This window comes from Chiloscyllium plagiosum, unplaced genomic scaffold (genome assembly GCF_037043375.1).
Source record: "Chiloscyllium plagiosum isolate Xiang-an unplaced genomic scaffold, Cpla_swu_hap1 HiC_scaffold_25, whole genome shotgun sequence".
Classification (NCBI taxonomy): Eukaryota; Metazoa; Chordata; class Chondrichthyes; order Orectolobiformes; family Hemiscylliidae; genus Chiloscyllium; species Chiloscyllium plagiosum.
The window spans coordinates 45,638,640-45,664,098 of NW_028270163.1; the positions used below are offsets into that span (position 1 = coordinate 45,638,640).

At 37.5% G+C, this 25,459-nt stretch overlaps 1 protein-coding gene across 4 annotated transcripts in view; it reads left to right on the forward strand.

Annotated features, from left to right (window-relative positions):
• The window catches only part of cyth1b (cytohesin 1b), a 232,773-nt gene that overhangs the window by 140,847 nt on the left and 66,467 nt on the right, over positions 1–25,459 (forward strand). For all 4 annotated transcript variants that reach the window (XM_043714921.2, XM_043714919.2, XM_043714920.2 and 1 more), the window contains exon 2: positions 11,348–11,430. In XM_043714921.2, the coding sequence (XP_043570856.1) occupies positions 11,348–11,430 (83 nt within the window). The remainder of the gene's footprint in view (positions 1–11,347; positions 11,431–25,459) is intronic.

The following is a 25,459-nucleotide window of genomic DNA, read 5'->3' on the forward strand; positions in this document are numbered from 1 at the left end:
CCTACTGAAAAGCATAATGAAATCCCTCGTGTAATATATGCTGTTTCAGCATGTGTCTGTTGGGATCAAGCCATCTGCTTCTCAACAGTTGGCGACAGTGTTCAGTACCTTGGACCTATTAGACTCACCATATTACCAAGCAGGACAGTCCTTGGAACAGGATACATATAAAAGAACCTCAGGCTACATTGAGAGAAATCCTCCATTTTCAACAGAGTTGGTGAAGTGTTACAAATTTCAGGGCACGTACTGTAATATAGTACAAATCTCCAATTGGATTTGGTTTGATAGATGAATTTTAGCAGCAGTTATGTTTATTGATTAACCTACCAATTGCTTTCAAATGTATTTTAGCAAAAAAATACACTGGAGTGACTTGTAGAATTTTAATTTGTGATATTTATATAACTGTACTATTATTTTTATTTTTATAATGGCTTTGTAGTGCATTCAAAATAAATTCTCTTTTCCTGGAAGTTGAACAGGTTCTATCTGAACAAAACCTTGTCATTCTTCTATTTTTCCTGTTCCTTCTTTTGGCAATTTGCTGTGTAATAATTTACTGTTGTGGTGGTGGGAGAAAATAACATTTGCAGTAAATAAGAAGGCATTTATTTTAAATAGTGCTACATGTTGAATGTAAAATTATACTTGATTAACTTTGCATCCATTTCCAACAGCTTAATTATCTGGGACTTTTCCAAAAAAATGTTTTGGTAAATTCCTTTCATTTTGCTTAAGGGTAGCAAATGTTCACATGATTAATCAGAATAAATGTAACATTGTGCAGTATTGGATTAAATGTCAACATGAAACAGAAAGAAAAAGAGCAGTGTAAGATGATAGTTCTGGTGTTGATTTTGATAGGAATGGAAAAATGTACTGATAAGATTAGGGATTTTTTTGCACCTATAAACCCAAAAGAAATGATTCTTGATTATGTCAGCTTAAATCTGGTACTTTTTAAAATTCCTACAGAAAAAAAGTGCCAGATATGTACTGTAGTTAACCACCCAGTTGACATTTGTACTGACTTGTTAGTAATAGTAAATCTGATATTAGCAGTGACCTGAATTAAGTAGCTAATTATTCATGGGTTGCTTTTTCAGAAGAGCCAAATATAGCAATTATGTGAATTTTAATTTAGAAAGCTAGTTTAAATTGGTGTCGAAAACGGCAAGGCCTTTCTCTGGAATTGTACTTCAGGCCCTAAAACATGAACATTTCTTTTGAGAATTTTATACAGAAGTGTTAAGTTTGGTGCACAGGTCCAGATAAACTTCTCTTTCTGCTTGTATTGCAACAGACAGTTTATACAATATCCAAAGTCGCAGACAGGACGTGTACAATAGATAAACATACTCTTGTCCCCAGTCTCATGTGAATATTAAAGAAGTTGACTGTGTAGATACTCAATTCACAATATAGAAGTTGTTGTTCTTACAATATGTTGGTTGGAAATACTCATTCATTTCATCATCTATTTATGGCTCTGTCCTGACATGGTAGTGTTGAATCAATAGTTGTTTTTCTGCAGAATTTTGGAATTTAATTTGAGCCGAAAACAGCAATGATCCCATAGCTTTATTTAACTCTGTACTAAAGTTATTTGGGCCATGAGCTAGACCAACAAGATTGTAAAATGTCATTGAGGTGATTTATATTTGGATATTACCGAATTGGCATCTTAGTACCCCGTTGCAGCAACACAAAAAGCTAAAATCCATGTTTTGTCCCATTCTTACATATAAGGAAGAGTTCAAATCATACTTCCAGCATTTTCTTCTATTTCAAATTTCCAGCACCAATAGTATTTTGCTTTTATATAAGTAATAAGTTGCAGGGGCTTGTGTTGACTTGCATAGTATTGGTGATCAGCCTGATGTTATTGATAGGATTTGTCCTTAAAGCGTTCTGCATCCATACATGTATTAACTTCCCAAGACATGCAAAAACTATGTCGTTTATATCTTGTTTTATCTGTGTCTGGTTCTGCACAACATGAATTAGCAAAATGGTTAAGTGAACTGTTGGAACCAGTTTTAAGTCTGTTTCCTGCTTACTGCGTGAAGGATTCTTTCACTTTAAACCATACAATACCTGCATGTCAGTAACAGTTCTCTCAGCATTGGTAGCCCATTCAGCAATGTACACTCCAGGAAGTCATCCAAGTTTGTACTCGGTCTCTATGTCATGCCAATTTAGATGTATCAGCAGTGTCTGAATCTGCTTTCATGGAGTTCATGAACTTAGCAACTCATGATATTGAGTTTACTTTCATCAAGACTGCATCCTACCCAAAATCAATATATATTGCCATTATATCCTTGTCGCCCTAGATTACAGCAATATCTTCATTAGTTTCCATGACTTCAATGGAATAACTACTAGCCTGCTCTCTGTTGCATACTTAACAGCACTATGGGTATCCCTCTAATACAGGAAAGCAGCAGTTCAAGAAGCTAACTCACCACCACCTTTTCCAGGACAGTTAGGGACAGGCAATAAATGTTGAGCTTCGAGCAATACCCAAAATCCTTGGAATTAATTTTGAAAAATCTTTCGATTCATAGATGATGTATTTAATATATGTGCAGCAGCTATGTCTAAGAATTTTCTGAGATGCTTTATTAGGCCTCATGATGTGATCAGATTCACTTTTGAAATGGAGCAGTCAAACCAGCTGCCTTCAATGTGCTAACTGAGAAGTCTATCAATGGATTCTGTATTACTGGCCACCACAACCAGTGTTAAGTGACCAAAACCTATTGAAATTTTCTTATGTTACAAGATTAGCCTCATTGGCACCCTCATAAATAGGGCCTTGATCATCTACATACCATGTGCTTGATGCTAAGATTGTGATTATCAAAATTATCCTGGAGACAATGATTAGCCTAATAAAATCATAGTTTGCTTTATATTGTGCAAACTCATAAAGCAATCTAAGGCCACTACATGTGACCCTAAAAGTATCTAGTCTACCTTAGATTTCTTTGGAGGGGGAAGATGCCTCACAAATTTGAGCAACAGGTGAAGCTAGCTGTCTTGTAGCTAACTTGCAGGATACATGTGTGGTATATTGTACTAAAAATATACTGTCATGCGAAAGTAACATTTTGCCAATCATGAATGTATAATATGGAATACAAGTTTCAGTGTAATGCCAGATTTATGCGTTCTACATCCCAACAACTGGTGGACTGTATTCACCAATATGTCTGTGGAGAATGACTGTACTCAATCAGGTCATGCCAGCAAAATTCAGAAAATGATGTCCAACATTAGATGTGATTCTATTATTGGGCAACATTTTTTATGTAACCTTGACTGCACTAAGGATTACAGCAGAAACCAATCTGGCATTATCAGTTTGGTCTTGCACATGCTAGAATCTGTAATTATTTCCGTACAGGAAAGGGCTATCGAGCTAGCCAAGCGCTGCAGAAAAGCAGTGGCCTGTCCATTCAAATTTATCTTGTTTGTTTGAATTTACTCAGTTAGCAAAGGTAGCTGACAGTTCCTGCTATATCTACAAGCCAATCATAGTCCAACCAATCAGCACAATCTTCTTATGCTGTATGAATTGTTCCGCATTTTCTGAAGTTGGTTTTCTTGTGTTTCAATCCTGATTAGTGCAAGATGAAGCTCTTTGATTTTGTTCCTTTTTAGCAGTGTTTAAGTTCTGTGTTATCAAATAATTGCTTGGTTTTATATACTCTAATTTCTCTTTGTAATAAATATGTACAGTTTCTGACAACAATGAGGGGTCCTTTTAAAGTGGATGCTGAACCTCGGCTAGTGGTAGCTCTTTGACTTATCTGTGTTGAAGCTAGTTGTGCAACATGTGATAGGACCTTTGATGTTTATTAATTTAATATAAAACATTGATGCATTTTTACACTTGGATTTGCAGTGAACAACCATTTTAACTTAGAATGTTCGAGGTATGAGTGTCATAGAGTCATACAGAATGGACACAGATCCTTTGGTCCAACTAGTCCATGCCGACCATGTTCCCAAACTAAATTAGTCCCACCTGCCTGTATTTTGCCCATATCTCTCCCAATCTTTCTTATTCATGTACTTGTCCACATGTGTTTTAATATTTAACTAAACTTACATTCACCATTTCCTCTGTCAGATCATAACCCACACATAAAGCTCTCTCTGTGTAAAAAAAGTTGCTCCTCATGTCCTTTTTAAAACATTCTCTTCTCACCTGAATAGTATATCCCCTAGTTTTGAACTTCCCCAAACTAAGGAAAAGACCCTTTCTGTTCACCTTATCTATGCCCATCATGATGTTATAAACCCCTCAACCTCCTGTACTCCAGTGAAAAAACGTCCAGCCTATCCAGCCTATTTTCATACTCCGAATTCTTCAGTCCCAGCAACATTCTGGTAATTTTTTTCTGAGCTCTGTCCAACTTAATAATCTCCTTCCTATGAGGGGGTGATCACAATAGCATACAATACTCTCGAAGAGGCCTCATCAATGTACTGTACAACCTCAATACGACGTCCCAATTCCTGTACTCAATGGTCTGAGCAATGAAGGCAACCATGTTAAATGCCTTCTTAACCACCCTCTCTAATTGTAAAGGCAAGTTCAAAGAATTATGTACCAGCAATGCAAGGTGTTTCTGATGTACAATGCTATCCAGGGCCCTGTTATTAATTGTATAAGTCCTGCCCTTGTTTGTTTAACCAAAATGCAATACTTTGCATTTATCCAAATTAAACTCCATCTGCCACTCTTTGGTCCATTGACCCAGTTGATCAAGATCTCTTTGTAACCTTGGATTCCTTCTTCACTATCTACTATACCACCAATTTTGGTGTCATCTGCAAATTTACTAAGCATGTCTACTATACTCTCATCCAAATTATTTATATAAATGATGAACAAAAGTGGACCCAGAACCAATCCCTGTGGAACTCTGCTGGTCACAGGCCTCCCATGCGAAAAACAACCCTTCACCACCACCTTCTGTTTCCTACCATAAAGCCAAATTTGTATTCTTTCAGAAGTTCCCAGGCTACTGCCAAGCTCTGCATTGTGTGCAAACCTAGTGATGTGTCCAGCCATTAGAATAGAGAACTGCATCCTCTGTGAAATTCCACAGCTGAAGAAAGCTGCTTTTATTCAACAAAAGTTTACTGTTTGATCCATCCGGGGGAGGAGGCCAGTCACTCATTATTTAGGAATTAATCTTTTCCCCCTCCATTTAACCCAAGATTTCTAAAGAATCCATTTTATACTGGTTTGAGCACTTCACTGTCAGCATTTTTTACATTTCACGTTGGAATGTAACTGACAACAGTATTTGAAATGTTCCATACTGCTGTTTTGGATGTTAGTTACTGTAGTATCAATGAAATTTCTATCTAGCATCCATCTGTGTAGGTATTAAAATTTAAGTGTTATATAGTCATTTCTTGTTTTATGGTGGCACCATGGAAGCAACTTGTGACAGTTGGCTACATTAAAGGTGCCATATAAATGCAAGTTCTGGCTAACTTCAAGGTCATTTTTGCTTTCTGCTCTGTAGATCATGATTCTACTTGTGAGGCTGTATGATGGTGGCATATTTATAATCCAGAACTTGTGACAGTTTCTTGAGCACAGTATGTAAAACAACATGTTCCCACATTCTGGCACAGGCCCATACTTCTGTACAATATAGTTAAATTTTCAAACTCCTATGCTACTCTATGCAATAATTTTACTTGCTTATCATGCACAAATAGTTTTGAATTTCTTTCAGGCAATTGATATGCCGGTAACTGAGAAACCCTGATGGTATTCTTAGAAACTTAAATTAGTGCAGAGATCTTTGTGTAGAACTATGTAATGGATATACTGTATTTTGAATGATGAACCTTAACTAAACCTGCTATGCTCAAAATGTGCATATATGACCACGATGGATAAGTCATCTGGATATCATATTTCTGAGACTGAGCTATTAAAATAGGGTTCTAAAGGGCAGAATATTCTAGTCCAGAATGTGCACTGTCAAGCTCAAAATATATCTTAACATTCCACTGGCTCATAATCTATGTCTCTAAATTTGAATTAATGGCTTGTCCAATTGAGAATTACAATTCTGGATGTGACAGAAAGAAGAGAATCTGTATTACGTCTGCCAGAATAGCTTAAAATAACTAATGTGTTTTAACTTGACTTGGTTAGTTGCACTGATTTCTGGATTGGAATATTGATGTTGGAATTCAATTTGTTTTCATAATCTAGGCTGATTGTTTTATGCACTGGTAAGGTTGTGTCTATTGTTGAGGATCCCTCACTTCAGGTAGAGATTAATTGAAGGTTCTGACTTCCGCCATTGCTCAAATAGTCATTCGTGGCAAATCATATTCCTTATGTCCCATCAGACATTTCTCCCTCAAACAAAAATCAGTGATTCATCTTATTGCTGTTTATGGACTATTGCTCATGCAGAATAGCTTTTGCGTTAATCTGCATGATAAGTTAGTGCATTTAAAAGTAATTTCTTGTGCATAGTGTTTGGGATGTTTGAATTTGATAAGATGTTATACAAGAACGACTTTAGCTGGTCTAGACCACAATTATACCCAATGTTGGATGCTATAATTTAGTAAGGCTATGAAATCTGTGGATTGTAAGCAGAATAACTAGCAAAACGTTGGGAATTAAAACATTTGGTTTTAATTAACCAAATATGCGAGGGGTCTTCTAGTCAGAATACAAAAGTTCAAAGATCTGTTTGAAGTGTTCAAAATTATGACAGCTATTGATAAATTACTTATGGAAAAAAGAAGTAATTTGATGAATACCTAAAGAGGATCATGTGAATGGAGGGAGAAGTAAGGACTATTTTCACTCAGTGTTTTGCCATATGCAGAAAACATGGTGGCAATATAATTGACAATAGTTATGAACTAAATCCAGTCTTTGGGATGTTCTGCTGATTACACAAATGAGTAATGTGGTATATGAATTTCCATGCCAGTGTGATATTGACGTATGTGTGTTGTATATCCTGAAGACTAGTAGACTGTGTCAAGCATGACTATTTACAGAAAACAAGGCACTGATCGTACTTATAAATCTATTTAAAGTAAAATACATTGCCCAATTTTAGATGCGATTCTATGAGCAACATTTACAAACTAATCCTTTGTGTGAAGAATTAAACTGACAAAGCATATGATGATCATTTTTTGGTTATTTCCTCAGAACAATGCCTTGGCCAATCAGAGCCAACCTGCCTAGATTAAAATTTAAACGAAGCATGGCAGTTAATTGTCATTCATTAACAGACCCATTCTCTATGGTAACACTTCTACCAATCAGAGTCTCCTTGCCAACCAATCATCACTGTCTTTTCATCCTGTACAAATGTTGTTTTCTCTTTTATGTTGGTATTGATGTGAATTATGCTGATGAGTGCAAGATGAAAATCTTTAACTAAATGTTTTTTTTAGTCGTATTCAAGTATGCACTATCAAAGGTTTATAATGTGTTTTCCTCACTTTGATGTTAATTGCTTCTATTGTATATGATATAATCACTGAAGCTAAAGATTAAAGAGAAACTCATAATATTGCCAAGAAATGGAGAAATTCATTATAAAAGAGCTTGAATGGAGTTGACTTATTGCTTTCTATTTGGTGAAGGTCTAGTGGATCACCTGCATTGTACATGTAGTGTATATAAAGTTCAATTTGGAAATACAATAATTTTATTACACATGCTGCCTTTCTGAAAGCTGTATTGAGAGTTCAAGATGAAAAATAAGACTTTTATTGAATGAAACAAATGCCACCATTTAGTTTTAATATGGTTTGCTATGTGACCTGATTGTTGACACATTGAAAAATCTTAGGAACAGTCCAGTGCAAAAATATCCCTAGAAATATGCTTAATTTTAGCCGCTGCCTCCTTTTGGCAAAGTATGTATTCTTCTTCAGAAGTCTCTCAGAATTAAGCATGACCTGCTCCCATTCCAGTTTGATGTATTCTGAGAGAGCATGTAAGTCCAATGTAGACTGTGCAACACATGGGGCAGGTGATGCAGAAAGGTTGGGTGGATGACTCATTTGGGGGTTTGTGCTGTCGCCCCAATCCTTTGACTTTGCTTCTGCATGTTCCCCATGAAGTCAATGTCTTTAGTTCCTCCTGAGATAAAGCTTTCTCCAATTTTTAGGCCACAAGTTGGGAACACCAAGAGGCAGCATGTACGTTTCATTTCTTTAGGGATGCTTTGAGGAAATCCCTAAAGTATCTCAGTTGTTGTTCTGGGAGTCTCCTTCAGTGACTGCATTCCAATCAGAGCAGTTGCTTCAGGAAGCTGGTGTGAGGCATATGAAGATTGCTTGCACCACTTTGGATTGTGCAGTCCTATCACTTTATATGAAGTTTTTTTTTGTCTTGGGGCTGCAGACACTTTATAGGGTCTTTTTTTGATTTTGGGATCCATTGTTATAGCCTCTGTAGAGAATGGCAACTTTAAAAAACAAAACTACTGGCTGAAAGAATGAAACAGCATGATTTCATATGAGCATGAGAGTTAAGAGCAAGGGTAGGCAATCTAGCTGCTCAAACCTATTCAGCCATTCAACAAGACCTTGGATGATCTCATCGCAGCATCAACTCTACAATTCTACAATTGTCTGAGTTATTACTGTCAATCTAAGGCAGCATAGTGCCTCAGTGGTGAGAACTGTTGTTTCACAGCGCCAGGGACCTGGGTTTAATTGCACCCTCAGGTTACTGTCTGTGTGGCGTTGCATATTCCCCAATGTTTCTGGTTTCCTCCCACAGTCCAAAAATATGCAAGTTAGGTGGATTGGACATGCTAAATTGCCCATAGTGTCCAGGGATGTGCAGGCTAGGTGGGTTAGCCATGGGTGATTCAGGGTTACAGGGATAGGGTAGGGCTGGGTCTGGGTGAGATGCTGTTCAGAGGGTCGGTCTGGATTAAATGGGCCTAATGGCCTGCTTCCACCATTGTAGGGCTTTTATGATTCTATGAATACTTCTTTAAGTATATTCAGTGACCCTCTCTCCAATGCTGCAAGAATTTAAAAAAAAAAGTTTTGTTAGCTGTGAAATACTTTGAACCTTCTAAGGATGTGAATGGTGATATATAAATCCCAGTTTTTTGTTACAGATCAGCATTCTCCTGAATGAAGCATTTTCTAGTGTAATAGAGATGCTTTCGTTCACTGAATGACCTGCTGAAAGTGGGAGCAGACTACTTGGTAGTTCTCAACTTGCTGATGGAGAATGAATTTAGGTTGAGGTTGAGATATGTCCTCTTGGCACATATTTGAAAATGGACAGGAAGGCAGGCCTTTGTAATGCTAGAATGCAGCGATGAGAGCTGAGCTAGCAAATATTCTGCTGAGCTAAGTCTCTCCTCAACAGTGGGTTACTTTTCCAGAATTGAAAGGTCGATTCAGGTGTTTTGTAGTCTCTCAGAACTCTCTGAAATCACTGAGGACTTTAGTAGCACAATGTGTAGTATTCCTACCTCTGAGCCAAGAGGCCACGTTCACGTCTCACCTTCTCCCGAGGTATGTGATAATATCTCTGAACAGGTTGACAAGATAATACTCAAAATGACTGAATAGGAAAGCATATTTAGAAGGTGGGGAGGAGGTAGATTGAGGAATCAACAGATTGAGTATCTCTGCAGCAGGTCAGGCAGCATCCAAGGAACAGGAGAATCGACGTTTCGGGCATAAGCCCTTCTTCCTGAAGAAGGGCTTATGCCCGAAACATCGATTCTCCTGTTCCTTGGATGCTGCCTGACCTGCTGCGCTTTTCCAGCAACACATTTTCAGCTCTGATCTCCAGCATCTGCAGCCCTCACTTTCTCCTCGAAGATTGAGTATCTCACCTGAGTCTTCATTTAGAGCATCACCAACACTTGCTGATGGCATTAAAAGATCTAATTTCCCATAATACTTTCCCAAAAGCTATCGGTAACCTTTCATTCATACAGAATTCCCTGAAACATTCATTGTGAATTTGACACAGATGTAAGAGCTGTTTTCTTGCATTGTATTTGAATATTCTGTTGCATGAATGAAAAGCTTTGTGAAAGCTCAGGCAATGCAGGACTGGCCATTTATTTCTCTCGAAATGCCATTCGTTAGTTGCAATGGTCTTTCACCTGAATGAAAAAAATCCCTAGAATTTGCAGTCTCCAGTGAAATGTTCAATTTATTGTGAGCTGTTGAACTCTACATTATTTTGACATTTGATATGTTGTACTCCACCACTGCCAGCCATTCCAATGATGTTGTCATATATTTTTATACGCTACCTGAAGCAGAAATTCCACAGAATCTTAATTTTATATATTTTCATGTCAATTGACAAACCTTTTTCTGCCATTATTGATCTTGAATTAATAAATCAATAAGTCCAGGATACCAGACCATGTATTGTTCCTTGGTTCCTTCAAATCTAAGGTTGTCTAGTGTAGATTAAGATATCAGTGTTTCTGGTCTAACCAGGAGCGTCTTGTTGAGTAACAGTATGCCACACGGACAGCAGCAGCTCAAGAAAGCAACTCACTATACCATCTTCTCAAGGACAATTAGAGTCAAAAACATGCTGGTCTAGCCAGTGATGCCCACATCCTTATCTCAACACTGCCATTATTTATAGGTTATATGACTATGACTAAAGTTACGTCAGAGACTGTTAGGAGCCCACTATCCCCAGATTTGTCTCCTTGAAAACTCCGTCTTTACTCGAATCAAGTCCTAATGATGTCATCACAATGGGTGGTGCTTACTTCACTTAATCCAGTATTAACCTTTTCAGACCTATACACAGCACCATGTGTTCAGCATTTTATTTATCAATGTTGCAATAATACAGCTTAAATTTTGCTGTATTATAATCTTTTATACCCTGTTGCTTAATTTGTAGTGTTTGACAGGTGGTACTATATGTGAAATAATATTTATACAGTGTCAAGTTGTATATTTACCTGAATTGAATTGAAATCTTCATAACCTGCTTACTTGACAGTGGCTTAAGCATTTGAGTTGGGCATGTTATATATTAGGATAGAGTTCAGCACACATGAGCATGCATGCATTATCTAAATGAGAGGAAGTCTCTTCCTTTATTCCAAGGCATTTGCTTCAGGCAGTTTTTAATCATTAAAAATCAGTTTGGGCAGAGAGAAATGAAAGGCATGGAGCATACGACGGAGCTCTTGACTTGTTTAAACATAGGTCAGGTGACTTTGAAGGTCAGACAGCTGAGCGTCCGACCAACAATTGTGCTTACAGTCTTGATCTCGCTAGCTAATTGTGCTCATGTCTTTATTTACAGTGCCCGCAGACCTGACTCCAGAGGAGGAGATAGAGCTAGAAAGTATCCGCAAACGCAAGCAGGAGCTCCTGGCTGACATTCAGGTAAGCAGCTGGTTGTCTCAGATGATAGGCAAACACACAAGATTTCAATGTTTGATTGCTGTTTTTACAGTTTTAGTTTTGTTACCAGTTACAAAACAGATGTGATTGATTTCTTGAAGTCTCAGTATTTTTTTAAGCAACATATGTTTCACAGTCATATAACACAAAAGTTTGAATTTTTTTTTCCCAAGTAAGTGGCTTTCCTGTGACTTGTACAAACCATTTTCTATTAATCATGTTTGAGGATTATATGCTTACGTGATTCTTGCTGGTTCAGCATGCATTCACAGATATGTTTGACATAAACATATTCTATTGTTAGGTTAGAAAACCAGTAAGTAACTGTATTTGAGTCAGTGTCACAGCAATGCTCCATATGAAATAATTAGACTGTCCTGAAATTGGAAATTGTTATAAATAAAAAAAGTGGTTAACTGATAAGAAGCAGCTGTGAATTTTAGTGGGATAATTTGCAGAAAAAGGAGGCATGCCTACATTTACTATGATAGGCCAAATCTTCTGAGAGGTGGTAATGGGTTATGGAGATAGTTTGAATTAAAGGCATTGAAATGTTTGATCAGCCATAATTGTAGTAAATGGCGGAGCAGTCTTGAAGGGATGAATTCCTGTTCCTTTTTTCCTCTTCACCATTGGACTGCGCTGCCCTCCTTTCCACTTATCCTGCCGAATGGTCCACAAATGGCCATCTGGAAATATGGAGTAACCTGAGAATCTTGCAGCACAGCAGCTTTGGAGGCCAAACTATGCCCCTTTTAATGGTAATTACTTCTATATTCTGGGGTTTAAAGGTCCCAAAAGCATTTTGAGAAGCTACAGAGTAAAGATAATTGGTGAGGGCAGATAGGTCAGTAAGGAGTTAGTTGGGGTGATAGCTAAGCAGGTTGGGCAGGGAATATCTCAAAGGAGGTGTCTAGTTTGGGTGAGGTTTGCAAGGGGTGCATGCTCAATTTTACAGTTATTCCAGAGATTGCTGCAGGTTGTAATCACCAGTCACCCTGCTGTAGGAAGGATGTTATTAAATTGGAAAGGTGCAGAAAAGATTTACAAGGATGTGCTGGGACTGAAGGGAATTTGAGTTATAAGGAAAGGCTGGATAGGCTGGGTCTTTTTTCACAGTATTATAAGAGACTGAGGGATTACCTTATAGAGGTTTACAAAATCATGAGGGGTATAGATAGCAAAGGTCTTTTCCCTAGCAGGACATATTTTTAAGGTGAGAGGAGAAAGATTTGAAAGGGACCTGCGGGGCAACGTTTTCACAGAGAGGGTGCTTCATATGTGGAATAAAATGCCAGAGCAAGTGGTACACTTATGACATTTAAATGACATTTGGACAGATATATGAATAGGAAAGGCTTAAAGGGATATGAGCCAAATTCAGGCAAATGGGACTAGTTTAGTTTGGGAAACTTGATTGATGTGGACGAGTTGGACAGAAGGGTCTGTTTCCATGCTGTGTGACTGAGAGCTTTTCAGAGAAAATATTCTGACAAGTCTGTTGAAACCCTCCAAAGTTTCCAACTTGGAGTTAGGTTTTTTTTTAGGAAGGTTCCAGATGCAGGGTAATGACCTAATGGAAGTTCATATTTTCTGGAAATTCCGAAATAATTGGTTAATTGGGACGACTGAGAGGCAAGAGATCCAGTAGCACCACTGTCAGGGTAATTAACTGCAACAGTTATCTTTCAATCAGAAGATTTGGGGCTCATAACTTTTCAGGTACCCCATCTCCCCCCCCCCCCCGCCCACCCCTCATTTAAAGTATTTTAGTGGAACTTTTCCTGCATTTTTCAATTTCCAAACAGTGAACTAACTGTCATTATCTGTGTATTGCTACATTTTGTCTTCAATCATTTAGATTTTAAATAACATTTCTATTATCATATTGTTATGAGTTATAGAGTCATAGAGATGTACGGAATGGAAACAGACCCTTCGGTCCAACCCGTCCATGCCGACCAGATATCCCAACCCAATCTCACCTGCCCGCACCCGCCCCATATCCCTCCAAACCCTTCCTATTCATATACCCATCTAAATGCCTCTTAAATGTTGCAATTGGACCAGCCTCCTCCACTTCCTCTAGCAGCTCACTCCATACACGTATCACTCTCTATGTGAAAATGTTGCCCCTTAGGTCTCTTTTATATCTTTCCCCTCTCACTCTAAACCTATGCCCTCTAGTTCTGGACTCCCCGACCCCAGGGAAAAGACTTTGCCTATTTACCCGAACCATGCCCCTCATAATTTTGTAAACCTCTATAAGGTCACCCCTCAGCCTCCGATGCTCCAGGGAAAACAGCCCCAGCGTGTTCAGCCTCTCCCTATCGCTCAAATCCTCCAACCCTGGCAACATCCTTGTAAATCTTTTCTGAACCCTTTCAAGTTTCACAACATCTTTCCGATAGGAAGGAGACCAGAATTGCACACAATATTCCAACAGTGGCCTAACCAATGTCCTGTACAGCTGTAACATGACCTCCCAACTCCTGTACTCAATACTCTGACCAATAAATGAAATGAGTTATGTAAGATCTGGTGAAGTATTATGCAAAATAGACTGCGAAAAATCAATCATAGTTTATCCCCTCAAGACACAACATTACTGTTACTTACTGGAGGTCTAATTGCTACCAACCCCATTTTCATTGCAAAATTGTATTAAAGAGGTGTGAGTCTAAGACGCTGACTGCCCAATGCTCTGTTTTCAAGTGATTGATAGGAATTTAATCCTCTGGTATGAGTGGGCAAAAAGAAACACTTAAATCTAGCCAGAAGTGCACAGCCTTCTGTGTTACTAAGAGTGAAAATATGGCCTGCAGTTCCCACTTCTGAAACAAGGGTTAGGCGCTTTGGATAAAAAATAAGTATTTTTTCCAATAGTAGCTATAGACAACTGTACCCTGGAAAACCAATTTTACGTACCAAAAGGGCTGCCTGTTAGGGTCCAAAAAATTATGGATTTGCATACTTTGTGGGGAGGAAGAGCAATAGTATTTGTCCCAACTCCCATTTTTCAAAGAACATGAATCACCAATGCCACCAGTACTCAATTATTATTCCAATCCTTGATTGTTGTCATTGTCGGGCACCCTTGCCCCTCGATCCTCAATCTGTTTGTACTTCATTCTGCTGCTCCTTCACTTAGTTGAAATACCAGCAATTGCCTGACCTTCAATTGCCCTTTGCTCTTGGACCTGTGTGTTTCAATGTACATGTGGTCAGCAATCCAATGTCAAAAGCAGCTGATACCTCATGCTGCCTCCACAGCAATTGGATGCATTCGAATTTGTCCAGGGAACATGATGTTGTTTGGATTGTGCAAATTGTGACTTGATATGTGACCACTAAACCTACCTAGTAAGCAGAGAAGGAGTGTGCAGACCAGTATTTGGAAAATTGTCTAGTTTGTTTATTCTAATTGAATATTCAACTTACTTGCATCTGGAGAAAATGCTAACTGTTTTATGCATATAAAGAAAAGGCATCTAAGCACCCACGCAAACAGAAGTACTAATTCTTTTAACTTCTAATGTTACCATCAAAATCAGGACTGCTGCCAACAGCAATCATCTTAAGTGAAGGAATCATTAGTTTGACTGCTTTAGATAATTTTTAATTACTTAACCAGTTCTACAAGGACGTAAAATATTAATGGTATATTGTGCATTGCTTAGTAAGGTTGTGCTTGAAAATTCTGTTCAATAGACCTACACGTCTCCAATTCTATTCAATATTATATTTTACACAAATAGTACAGGCAGATGTTAATCAAAAAAATATATTAAAAGCACATTTGTCTCTCCACAATTTCCATTTAATGTTCACTTTTTCTTTCTATATTTCAAGCCAGAGACTTTAAATCCTCTCCAGACAATTGAGCACCTAGTCTGGGCTGACATTTCAGTATCTTATTAAAAGATTGCTGCATTTTTGGAGGTGTCGCTTTCAAGTTAGAAGTTATGGATTTAAAAAATACTAGGCCACAACACAAAGAAGATAAGCAAGCTGTGCCAACATTTATTGCTCAATAATCATCCTTCAAACAGATTGCCTAGTTATTTAACTCATGGTTGTAAGCAATTGGTTGAAATAATTTAACTACAAATAATGCATATTAAAAGTCTATGAGTTGCCTTGGAATTTTTTAGGATTTTTGAAGATTACAAAAGGTGTATTTTTCTTCTTTTCTCTACAATGGGTGAGTGGGCATACTCGACACATCAAGGGAAACCCTCTGAATTTTCATCACTTTTAATGTTTAAAATAATGGAATTCTTCTAAGCTTGAGTGCTGTACAGCAAGATTGCAGCAGTTATTGTAATTATTTTGTCATTACAATTGCTTTTCTTTCCTTTTTGATTATAGGGTAATAATTTGCAGATCTGACTAGGATGGGTGTATTGTATGAAAAGCTGATACAACATGTAGTCTCCAATACTGCATTTTACAATAAATATGTACTCATGCTGTTTCTAATAGTGTAGATATTTGAGCAAATTTATTCAGTTAAAATAAGCAGTGACTGCATTCTCATGTTGTACTTTTGCTCATGGTTTGAAGAATCAAGTTAAAATTAGGTTAGAGGATCATTAAACTTCTGCCTGAGGGATGTATGTGTAGAAATATTATTCAGAGGCACTCATATTTTCCATAGGGAAATAAAATGGCCAACAGGAGCTGTAGCATATTCATATTCAATTTCTGATTTCATACCCAAAGGCAATCAAATCTTAAATGACAATGTTTCTTTTATCTTGTTCTGTCTGTTGAATTATTATGTAATATAATCTAATTCACCTATTTCAATTGTTTTTCTTCAAATTGTAGAAGCCACAGACTATGTTTGTCTCTGTATACACGATAGCTAAGGTTGGTTATGTTGAATCAATATGACATATCTAGAAAATTAAAACAGCAATTTAAAGTATTTCTTGTAAATGTAAGAAACTCTTTACTAGAGCATTTCCCTTTGAAATAATTTAAACAAAGAACCAAGATTACATTTTGAAGAGATGACATGCATTGGTTGACTCAGGCCACAGCTATACTATTCAGAGCACCTAGTGAAATAGTGCTGATTTCATAACTGATCTGCCCAAACTAAGTACTTTTGAATAGCTAATTACTGAAAGTTTATGAGAATCCATTCAATCAACAGCTTCTATCTTTCATGCCAAAGAATGGCAAAATTGGGAAGTAGTGCATAAAGCAACATTAAACTGCCAGAATAAGTAACAGCAGTATACTCTATTTAGCTTGACCAGTATTTGGTCAGTAATGCTTTCACGTTCACTTATGCCGTCATTCAATCTTAAATCTAAATGTTTTGAATTGAGCTGAAATTTATTTTCATGGAAAATCATTTTAATAGCCTGATATGAAACCTATAGTGAGTAATTTGAGATGACAAGTGTTTTATTATTTTTAAAAGTTTTGTTTATTCTGATGGTGGAAAATAGTTAAAGAGCAGCACTGACTTTTTCCACTCACACCCTTTTGTGGTAAAACTACCAACAGCAAATGCTGGGAAAGTAATCTCAAATTCAAAGTGCCTGCTATTAATAGTAAACCCTCCCAGCAATTTGTGCTGTAAGGAAGATATGCTATGAGTTCCAGTTTGCCACCAATTAAACTGATTTATTTTATTTTGTTGTTAGCCTCAGGAAAAAGTTCCATGTCACTGAAAGCCCATATCCTGAAATTGCTGTATTTATGGGATTAATGTGACCACAGTCATTTTGGGCTGATAAATCATGTTGAAAGGACCTGTTAATGTAGAGTTTTGTTCTCAACATAGCAATGAACTTTGGAGGACCAGAAAGTAAACAATGGCATTGTGGATTCTCACTTCAACAGGTGATAAGTTGTTTCTTGAGGCTATTCAAATTGGAACACTTGTTTTTCCTTAGTTTTCCTTTATGCCCCTTTTATTCTCCTCCCGCTCTTTTAGTCCACAACTTTGCTTTTGTATTTGACTCATTCCAGTCACTCAGTCACACTCTCACGCACTAAGACACATGCACACTCAGATGCTTATGCACAGTCTATCCTTCACTCACATACTCACACCCTCCATTCCCTACACACTCTGTCTTGTTCTTGTCTTCTATTCTTGCTCTCCCTGCCTTCCACAAACATCTTCGCTGTCTCTGCGTCCCTTTTCCATACACACTCTCTCTCTGCTCCCTCACATTTTCTTGCTCTCTTTCTCTACTCCCATAAACATTCTTCCTCGCGCACTCTCTGTCTCTCACTCTCTCTCTCTCTGCCTCCATATACTAATTTTCTCGTATGCATACTGGAACTCTGCCTTCCATAATGTCTCTTTCTGCCTCCCACATTCTCTCTCACACACAATCCCAAGACTCGGGAGGCCTACTCTGCTGTTTTGAGCACAGTGTGTTACAGGGGATTGTCCTCTGTTTGTGAAGTTGTCTCATTTTCCCAATGCCTTAGCCCCACTTGTTGATTCAACCCTAATTCCACTTGCCGCCTTGACCCCCAGATCCACTAACCACTTTGCCCCAGCAAGCATTGTGACCTTTACAGCAACACAATCCATCCAACCCAGCAGCGTCTCTGTCCTCCCCAGTATCCAGGTTACTTTCACTTGGATAGCTTAGTGTGGGAATGTTAACATGGTTTGCCTTGCCTCCAGTCAGAGGCCACTTCTCTTCCATGTTTGTTGCTAATAAACTGTCCTTGAGATATCCTCCACATGGACTGACCTTTATTTGAAAACATGGCTTCTGGGCCAGGTAGGACATTTTTCCAGGCCGTCTTATAACTGATGTTCCACCTGTTGGACAGGTATGGACAAAGAAATAAACTGCAGCACTTCCCCCACCCCAATACCAATATGAATGATCAGCCAATTCCTTTCACTCAACTCAAGAATGTTTACCCCTCTCCCTGGCTCTGAACAATTCTCACCGAGCCCCTTGCAATCCTCAAGCCATCACTCTCCCTTTCAAAGATACCAATCATAGAATCCTGACAGTGTGAGAAGAGTGAGAACAGTCTTTGTTCGGTCCATCAAGTCCACAATGACCCTCCGAAGATCAATCCACCCAGACCCAACCCACCCTCCCTTCCCCATCACTATAATCCTGTATTTCCCATGACTAATCCATCTAGCCTTCACATCCCTGGACTCTATGGATAATTTAGCATGGCCAATACAACCAACCTGCACATCTTTGGAATGTAGTAGGAAACTGGAGCCCGGAGGAAACCCACGCAGACATAGAAGAATTTCAAAACTCCACACGGACAGTTGACCAAGAGTAGAATTGAACCTGGGTCCCAGGTGCTGTGAGGCAGCAGTGCTAACCACCGAGACACCATGCTGCCCCAATCCACCTTAGCATTTTCTTGAAAATTCCTGGTTGGAAGGATTAGAGTAGATAAGGTCATTGTGGTCAGTGACAGTCCTAAGGCATTGGCACTGACCAAGAGGTTGAGGCCAATGTGATGTGAAAATTGAGGTGAAAAATTCCAGTTGGTGGTCTTGTAGACATTCCAGAAAGTGTTGGACAACTGTTGACCTGATTGGCCTTACTCAATAAATTAAATCTATACAATTGTTTCTGTGTTATTGCTAAAACTCTAATTTCTACCCTGGGTAGAGACATATTGTACGATTGCTTCAAATAAAAAATGTTTAGCATGTATAAGTAGATACGAAAATTAAGACCATTTCTGTTATAGTTTGATGTTTGCATTTTACCAAGTACACTTCACTTCATTCTTTCTTTCCTTTGGTAGCTTCTCTGGTGCAAGAGAATCATGCGTTTCTTTACATGGAATACTTGTTCCAGAACTTAATCAAATGCTCAAGTTATATTTAGTCCTTTAAACTGTGTCTTGTGTTTATACATAGATTTGTAAAATGTACAATCAAGTTGTTGATATTTTGTAAAGCATTCCACCTCCAATGTATAGTTTACTTAGCATGGAATATAACATGGAAACATTAAAATCTCATTTTCTGGAATGTATTCAAAAGCTGTTATATCTTGGGTATCTCAGTGTAGTCTTGATATAAACTAATTGAAAGTAACAGATTCCTCTTTCAGGAACCTATAATTGTAATTAGAATTATCTTCAAGGATACCATTCTCATAAGTTAGTGTCAATAAGTTGTTTAAATTGCAATATTATGAAATTAATTTGTGTTCCTTTACATCTGAGTGAACAGATCGCACATGAATGCAGTTTGCAGAATTGCAGTTCATGTTTAATTATTAGCAATGTAATAGCAATGATGAAAAGTGTCAACATGGTGGATTCTATGTTGTTAGTTCACAATGACCAGACCTATCAACTTCATCTGGTGCCTGCTAAAGCTATAGTTTGAGCAAAAGCTGTGAGAATATTCTTTGTTGATTGTACTGTGTTGATCTTAGCATGTCATCTCCTTTTGTTCTCTAGTGTGGGAATCTTTAGAAACATTCCTTCAGTTCAATAAGCCATGATGTAACTATTTTTGTGAACAGGAAAATTAGCTGGCAATGTTTTGTGACTTTTTTGTGAAATTATTAGGAATCAGTAGGCAACAAAATAATAACCATAAAAATATTCAACTAATGTCTTGAATGTAGGAAAGCACAGTAAAACAGACAACAGGAATTTTTGGTCTGATCATCATGAATAATCTAGCCAGTTTTAAGATTTCATAGGGACCGGTACTAGTAAAACATTGTATGACAGTTGATCAATGATCCACCCTAAATCCTGAGGGATTATTCACTGCTATCAATTATAAAATCTACTTTCATAAGAGCTTTGTTTTTGTTCTTTTGCTGATCTGGAATTAGAATCTAAATTTTCTTCTAAATGGTAGATACTTTCGGGATCTACTTTTCTGATCAACTCTCAGGTGAAGTGAAAACAAAATATTTCTTCTGGGAAATTTTCAATTATCCAAAATTTTGGATTTTATGTGACTATGTATTGATTGCCTGCAAATTGTTGGTATGAAGGTTTGCCCATTAGTACATTATATTGTCCATTTTAAAGACATTGACAAATTTGTATACGAATACACTGAGCTTTAGCTTTTTGATCTTAATTAAAATTCTGTGTGCATTGTACTAAATTAGCAAAGGAAAATTCAATAAACCTTCGAATGCATCTGTTTTTAATTGGTTTAAGATCTTTCTAAACAGTGTATTCTATTAGCCGATCTCTAGAACCATTATTAATGAGTAACAATTAGTACAAATCTTGCTCAGTCCCATTTTTTGTTTGCTAACCATTAGGGAAGATTTCCTCTTTGCACCATGTTTGGTTAAAATCACAACCTCTTTATAAAGAATGAACTGACAACTTCTCTAAAACAAGGCACTGTGGAAATCTTCCCAACCATATAAGAATTTATCATGCATTATGAAGGCTGTCACAGAAAATCAAATCAGTTGACTATAATTCACCAATAAGAAATAGCATTTTAAATTCAGCATTAGCAATGGCACAGCTTAGTGAAGTTGGTCAGACAAATCATGACTTTTTAAGAAATCATTTTAAATTGAGCGTTTTTTTATTCATTCGTGAGATGTGGGTGACGCTGGCTCGGCCAGTAATTATTGTCCAGAGAACAGTTAAGACTGAACCCACAGTTTTGTAGGTCTGGTGTCACAGGTATATGAGGTCAAGTAAGGATGGCAGATTTCCTTCACTAAGGGACATGAGTGACAGTGGTTACATAGTTTTCCACTGGCTGTGTTTTAATTGAATTCAAATTTTACCATCAGCCATGATGGGATTTGAACCCAAGTCCTCAGAACATTAGCCTGCATGTCTGAATTATTAGTACAGTGTCACTGTACCACTGCCTCCCCATTTGACCCATACCCATTTTTCAACAATTTAAACATTGAGTAGTACAGCACAGATGACAACCAGTTGGGCCATTAAATGTACCAGTCGAGTCCAGTTAGTCATTTTCATTCTTTCCCCATTTCAATATAACTTGATCTCCTTATTCAGTTAAAAGAAATGCCATTGAATCTGATTTCACACAACCTGACACTGCATGTCAAATCAGATTGAACTAGTAAAAGATGATAATCAGTCTTGTCGAGAAGACTATGCTGTGTATTCCCTTGAGTTGATCCAGCTACCCATCACTGCAGGTGAATTCCTTGTGGCTAAATCCCTTTTTCAGAGTGACTCTCTTTCCTGAAGGATTGGACTGGGAATGGGAATGTTTTGATTAAGAGTCACTGGACTCCAAGTGTTAACTCTGCTTTCCTCTCACAGAGCTTTGCCAGCAGTTTGTGTTTGTATTTCAGACCCCTAGCATCCACAGTTCTTTGTTTTACTATATGGGAATGTTCATTGTTAGAGCTTCTTCAGCATTGGGATAGGCAGTCATTTTCTTTGCTGAAGCAAACATCTAATGGTTGTGATATTTTTGTTTTGTGCTTCAGAAGGTTGAAAAACATGATGGTGGAATTATGATGCTTTTTGGTTCGTATTGCAGTTTTCCATCGAGCCATAGAGAACAGAAACAGACCCTTCGGTCCAACCTGTCCGTACCGAATATAATCCCAAACTAAACTAGTCCCACTTCCTGCTCCTGGCCCATATCCTTCCAAACCTTTCCTATTCATGTACTTACCTAAGTGTCTTTTAAATGTTGTAACTGTGCCCACATCCACCACTTCCTCAATAAGTTCTTCGCACACGCGAACCACCTTCATGTCTTTTTAAATCTTTCTCCTCTCATTTGCAGCTTCTACCTCATTTTGTCATCAATTGGCAGCACATTTAACTCTTTCACATGTATATGCATAGCTGCAGCGATGCACAGAGAAATCTCAATGTCAAGTAATGGTGTGTTAGATGACCTAATTCCATTCTGACTAGTTGACTTTGTCATGTCGTTGGCTTGCACAAATTCAGCTAATCTGGAGTTACCAGTCTGGAACTTCAATTTATCACAGACATCCTTCTAATGGAATTTCTATTCAGCCAGTATAAGTGACTTTGACATGACTGGAATTTTGGGTTATCCGATTTTGATTCATTATAATTTGGCTATTTTTCAATTTTAAAAACGTGGCAAAACATAATACTTCAATTGCAGCACCGGATAACTTAAGAATGTAACTACTGCATATGAGGTTGCTGTATAGAATGTGGCAGATGGATCCTGTTGAACCTTCTTACGATAAGCCAGCAATCAGGGCAATTAGAGCAGTCAAAATGACTGAAATCTTTGCCTCAGGCTGAACTCTGTGCAGCTTTTTTTAAACTAGTTTTGTAAAGCCTGAGGAAGGTGTAGACGAAGTATGGCAGTTTCTAGGGCAGAAAATTGAAGCAGACAAAATTGGGTCAAGAAAGGTTGTTGAGCAGAACCCAGAAAGAGCTTGCGCTATTTCCATCAGAGTAAAAAGCAATGCAGTTGAATGCTGATGAGAGCAGTGACTAATTTAAATTATATGCTATTTTGTGGTGTGATGAGCCGTACATTGTAACACATTGGGGAAGGAATACAGTTTTGCTCAAATCTGTAAGATTTGTATTCCTGCTTACAGGATTATTGTAGTAGGCGAAGTCGAGCAAAAGAGTGAGCAAAGCAAACCCTGTTGCATGTCTCTTTATGGTTGTTTAAAGTGGCCATTGTTTTTGCTGCCTTGTTAACGAATGTAATACAGTGCAGAAAGTTCATAACTGGGGAAATTATGGTAAATGTGGCAAGTGATTGTGTAGCAAATTTTAAAAATCAATTAAAAATACATGTACTATTTGACAGCTGAAATAACAAACCTGTCAAGTTACACAACCAGTTTGTTTTTAATATTTTATATCTCCTTTAAAGTTTGCATTTTAAAAATGGAATTTACTTTCTTTAGAAATACCAGAAAATTATAATATATATATTACATGTATGTAATGCTAATTGTATATGTGTATATATAACTGTATGCATATGTTTGCCAAGTGCTGACAGAGTGATAATGTTATTGGACTAGTAATCCAGAATCCCAAACTAATGTTCAAGGGACATGAGTTCAAATCCATCATGATAGTTGGTAAAAATTTAGAATTCAAAGCTAACCTAATGCTTATGAGTTATTTTTTTTTAAATTTAAATTGGAGGTAAAATGTGTCTTTGATAATGAAGAACCATTTAAATGGAAAGTCCAGAGCAAGGAAACCTCCAGGTATATATGAAGTTAGTATTGGCAATTCTAATCCCTCACTTCCCTGCCAGGGTGTTTAGTGCTGGGCCTAGATGGGGAAATAGTTATTCAGCAGTACTGAAGGATACTTTGAGCTGTGCTAGTCTCCATGCTGGTTTGTTTAGGTTTCTCCTGAATCAGATACAAGTAAGCCCAGTCATTTGTTTCAATTATCTCTGATTTGATGACCATATTGTGGAAATACACTTCGGATGTGATTGCTGCACTAGTTTAGCACTGGCCACCTCTTTACAATGTTGCCCTGCTTGGAGAAACTGGAGCAAGCTCTGGGACATTGTCTCCTTTTTTGTTACTGAACTGTTAGGTTTGAGCTATCAGATGGGAAATGATTTGGAAGGTTATTGGCAGCTTCTGGACTACAGTTTTATTTTTCTAAACTATCTTTATGTTTGTTTGTTCAAGATGCAATATGTATATATTTGCATTGACTTGTACCCTTGTTATTTTGTTAGTAGAATGAAGAAGTAGATTTGTGGAAATTGATGCCATTGTTCAGAGCAATTTGCTAAAGCTGGAATTCCTAGAAGTCCACAGATTTCGGAAAACTTTCCAATTATTTGTAGGCAACCAAATTTCTTCAAAGCTATTCCAGTTTTAAACAGGTGTCATTTACATCAGCTAGCTCTGTTAGCATTGAGCAACCTTGGAACGTTCTGGCCTGTGTGTCAAGTATGGAACAGCAGCTGGTCCAAGAAGTATTACTTATGCTACTCCAATTCACGGAGTTCTGTTATAAATTTAAAACTTGCATTGATTAAGTTGATAAATAATCATAGTGGTGTTACATGTAAACAATGCAGTGAGCGCTAGATAAACTCTATATTATCACTAATGGATAAAATTAGTTTTATAAAGTTTACCCTACTAAATTTCTGCATTAGAAATGTCATTTTCTCATGTGAATATTGAAGTCCCTATTTTTCAACTTCATTAAATGTGTAGAAGAATATTAAAAAGTCAGTTTTATAATTCCGAAAGAATTAGCTGAGATCTGGGAAGTTAAACATACTGTCTGGTCGATCATTATCAGTTTTATTCAAATAGCCTTGAAGTATAGTATTAAAAAACATATAAGCATTTTTGTGTTGAAAACTACAAGTTTGATAGCATTCAACTTTTCCAGCAAAAGCACAAAGTTGTATGATTCATTCATGTTCCCCTCTTTAATATGAATTCTAAAGAGCACCAAAGATCATGCGGTGTAAAAGTACCATCTGTACCTCTGGACCAAAATCTCCAGGTTTAAGACCCACTTGATAACCATGAAAGATGCCTTCATAATGTGCCAGACAGGTTGATAATCAGTTAGTAAATCCATCTAGTCTATTTGATGACAGGCAGTAAGAGTGGAAGAATCTCATCGTCAACTATACTGAAGACTCCAAGCGCAACCATTGTAGTATCTAGGTAAACATGACTATGGACTGACATGATGCAGTGGAAGTCTGTGAACATCATGGTTAAGGTGTGGTACCTAATGAGAGAGAGAATGGTGTCAAAATGCTAATGGACTGCAATAGCTATGATGGAATTTGAATGGTATTTGCAAATATATGCCTTATTGCAATTTGCCTAGAGACTTCAGTGCCATGCAGTTTCTACCCTTTATCAGAAAATAATGTGTTTGAAGTGACACTATTCCATGTTTTAGCTATAGTGCATCACATGGTGTAATATACAGTGTTGCTATGGCAATGAAATTTTCTTGTGCAACTCGAAGCATAATAAATGAAGTAAAGTGGTGTGTGCTTTTAATTTAAAAGACACTTTCCCATAACAACTTAGATCTGAAG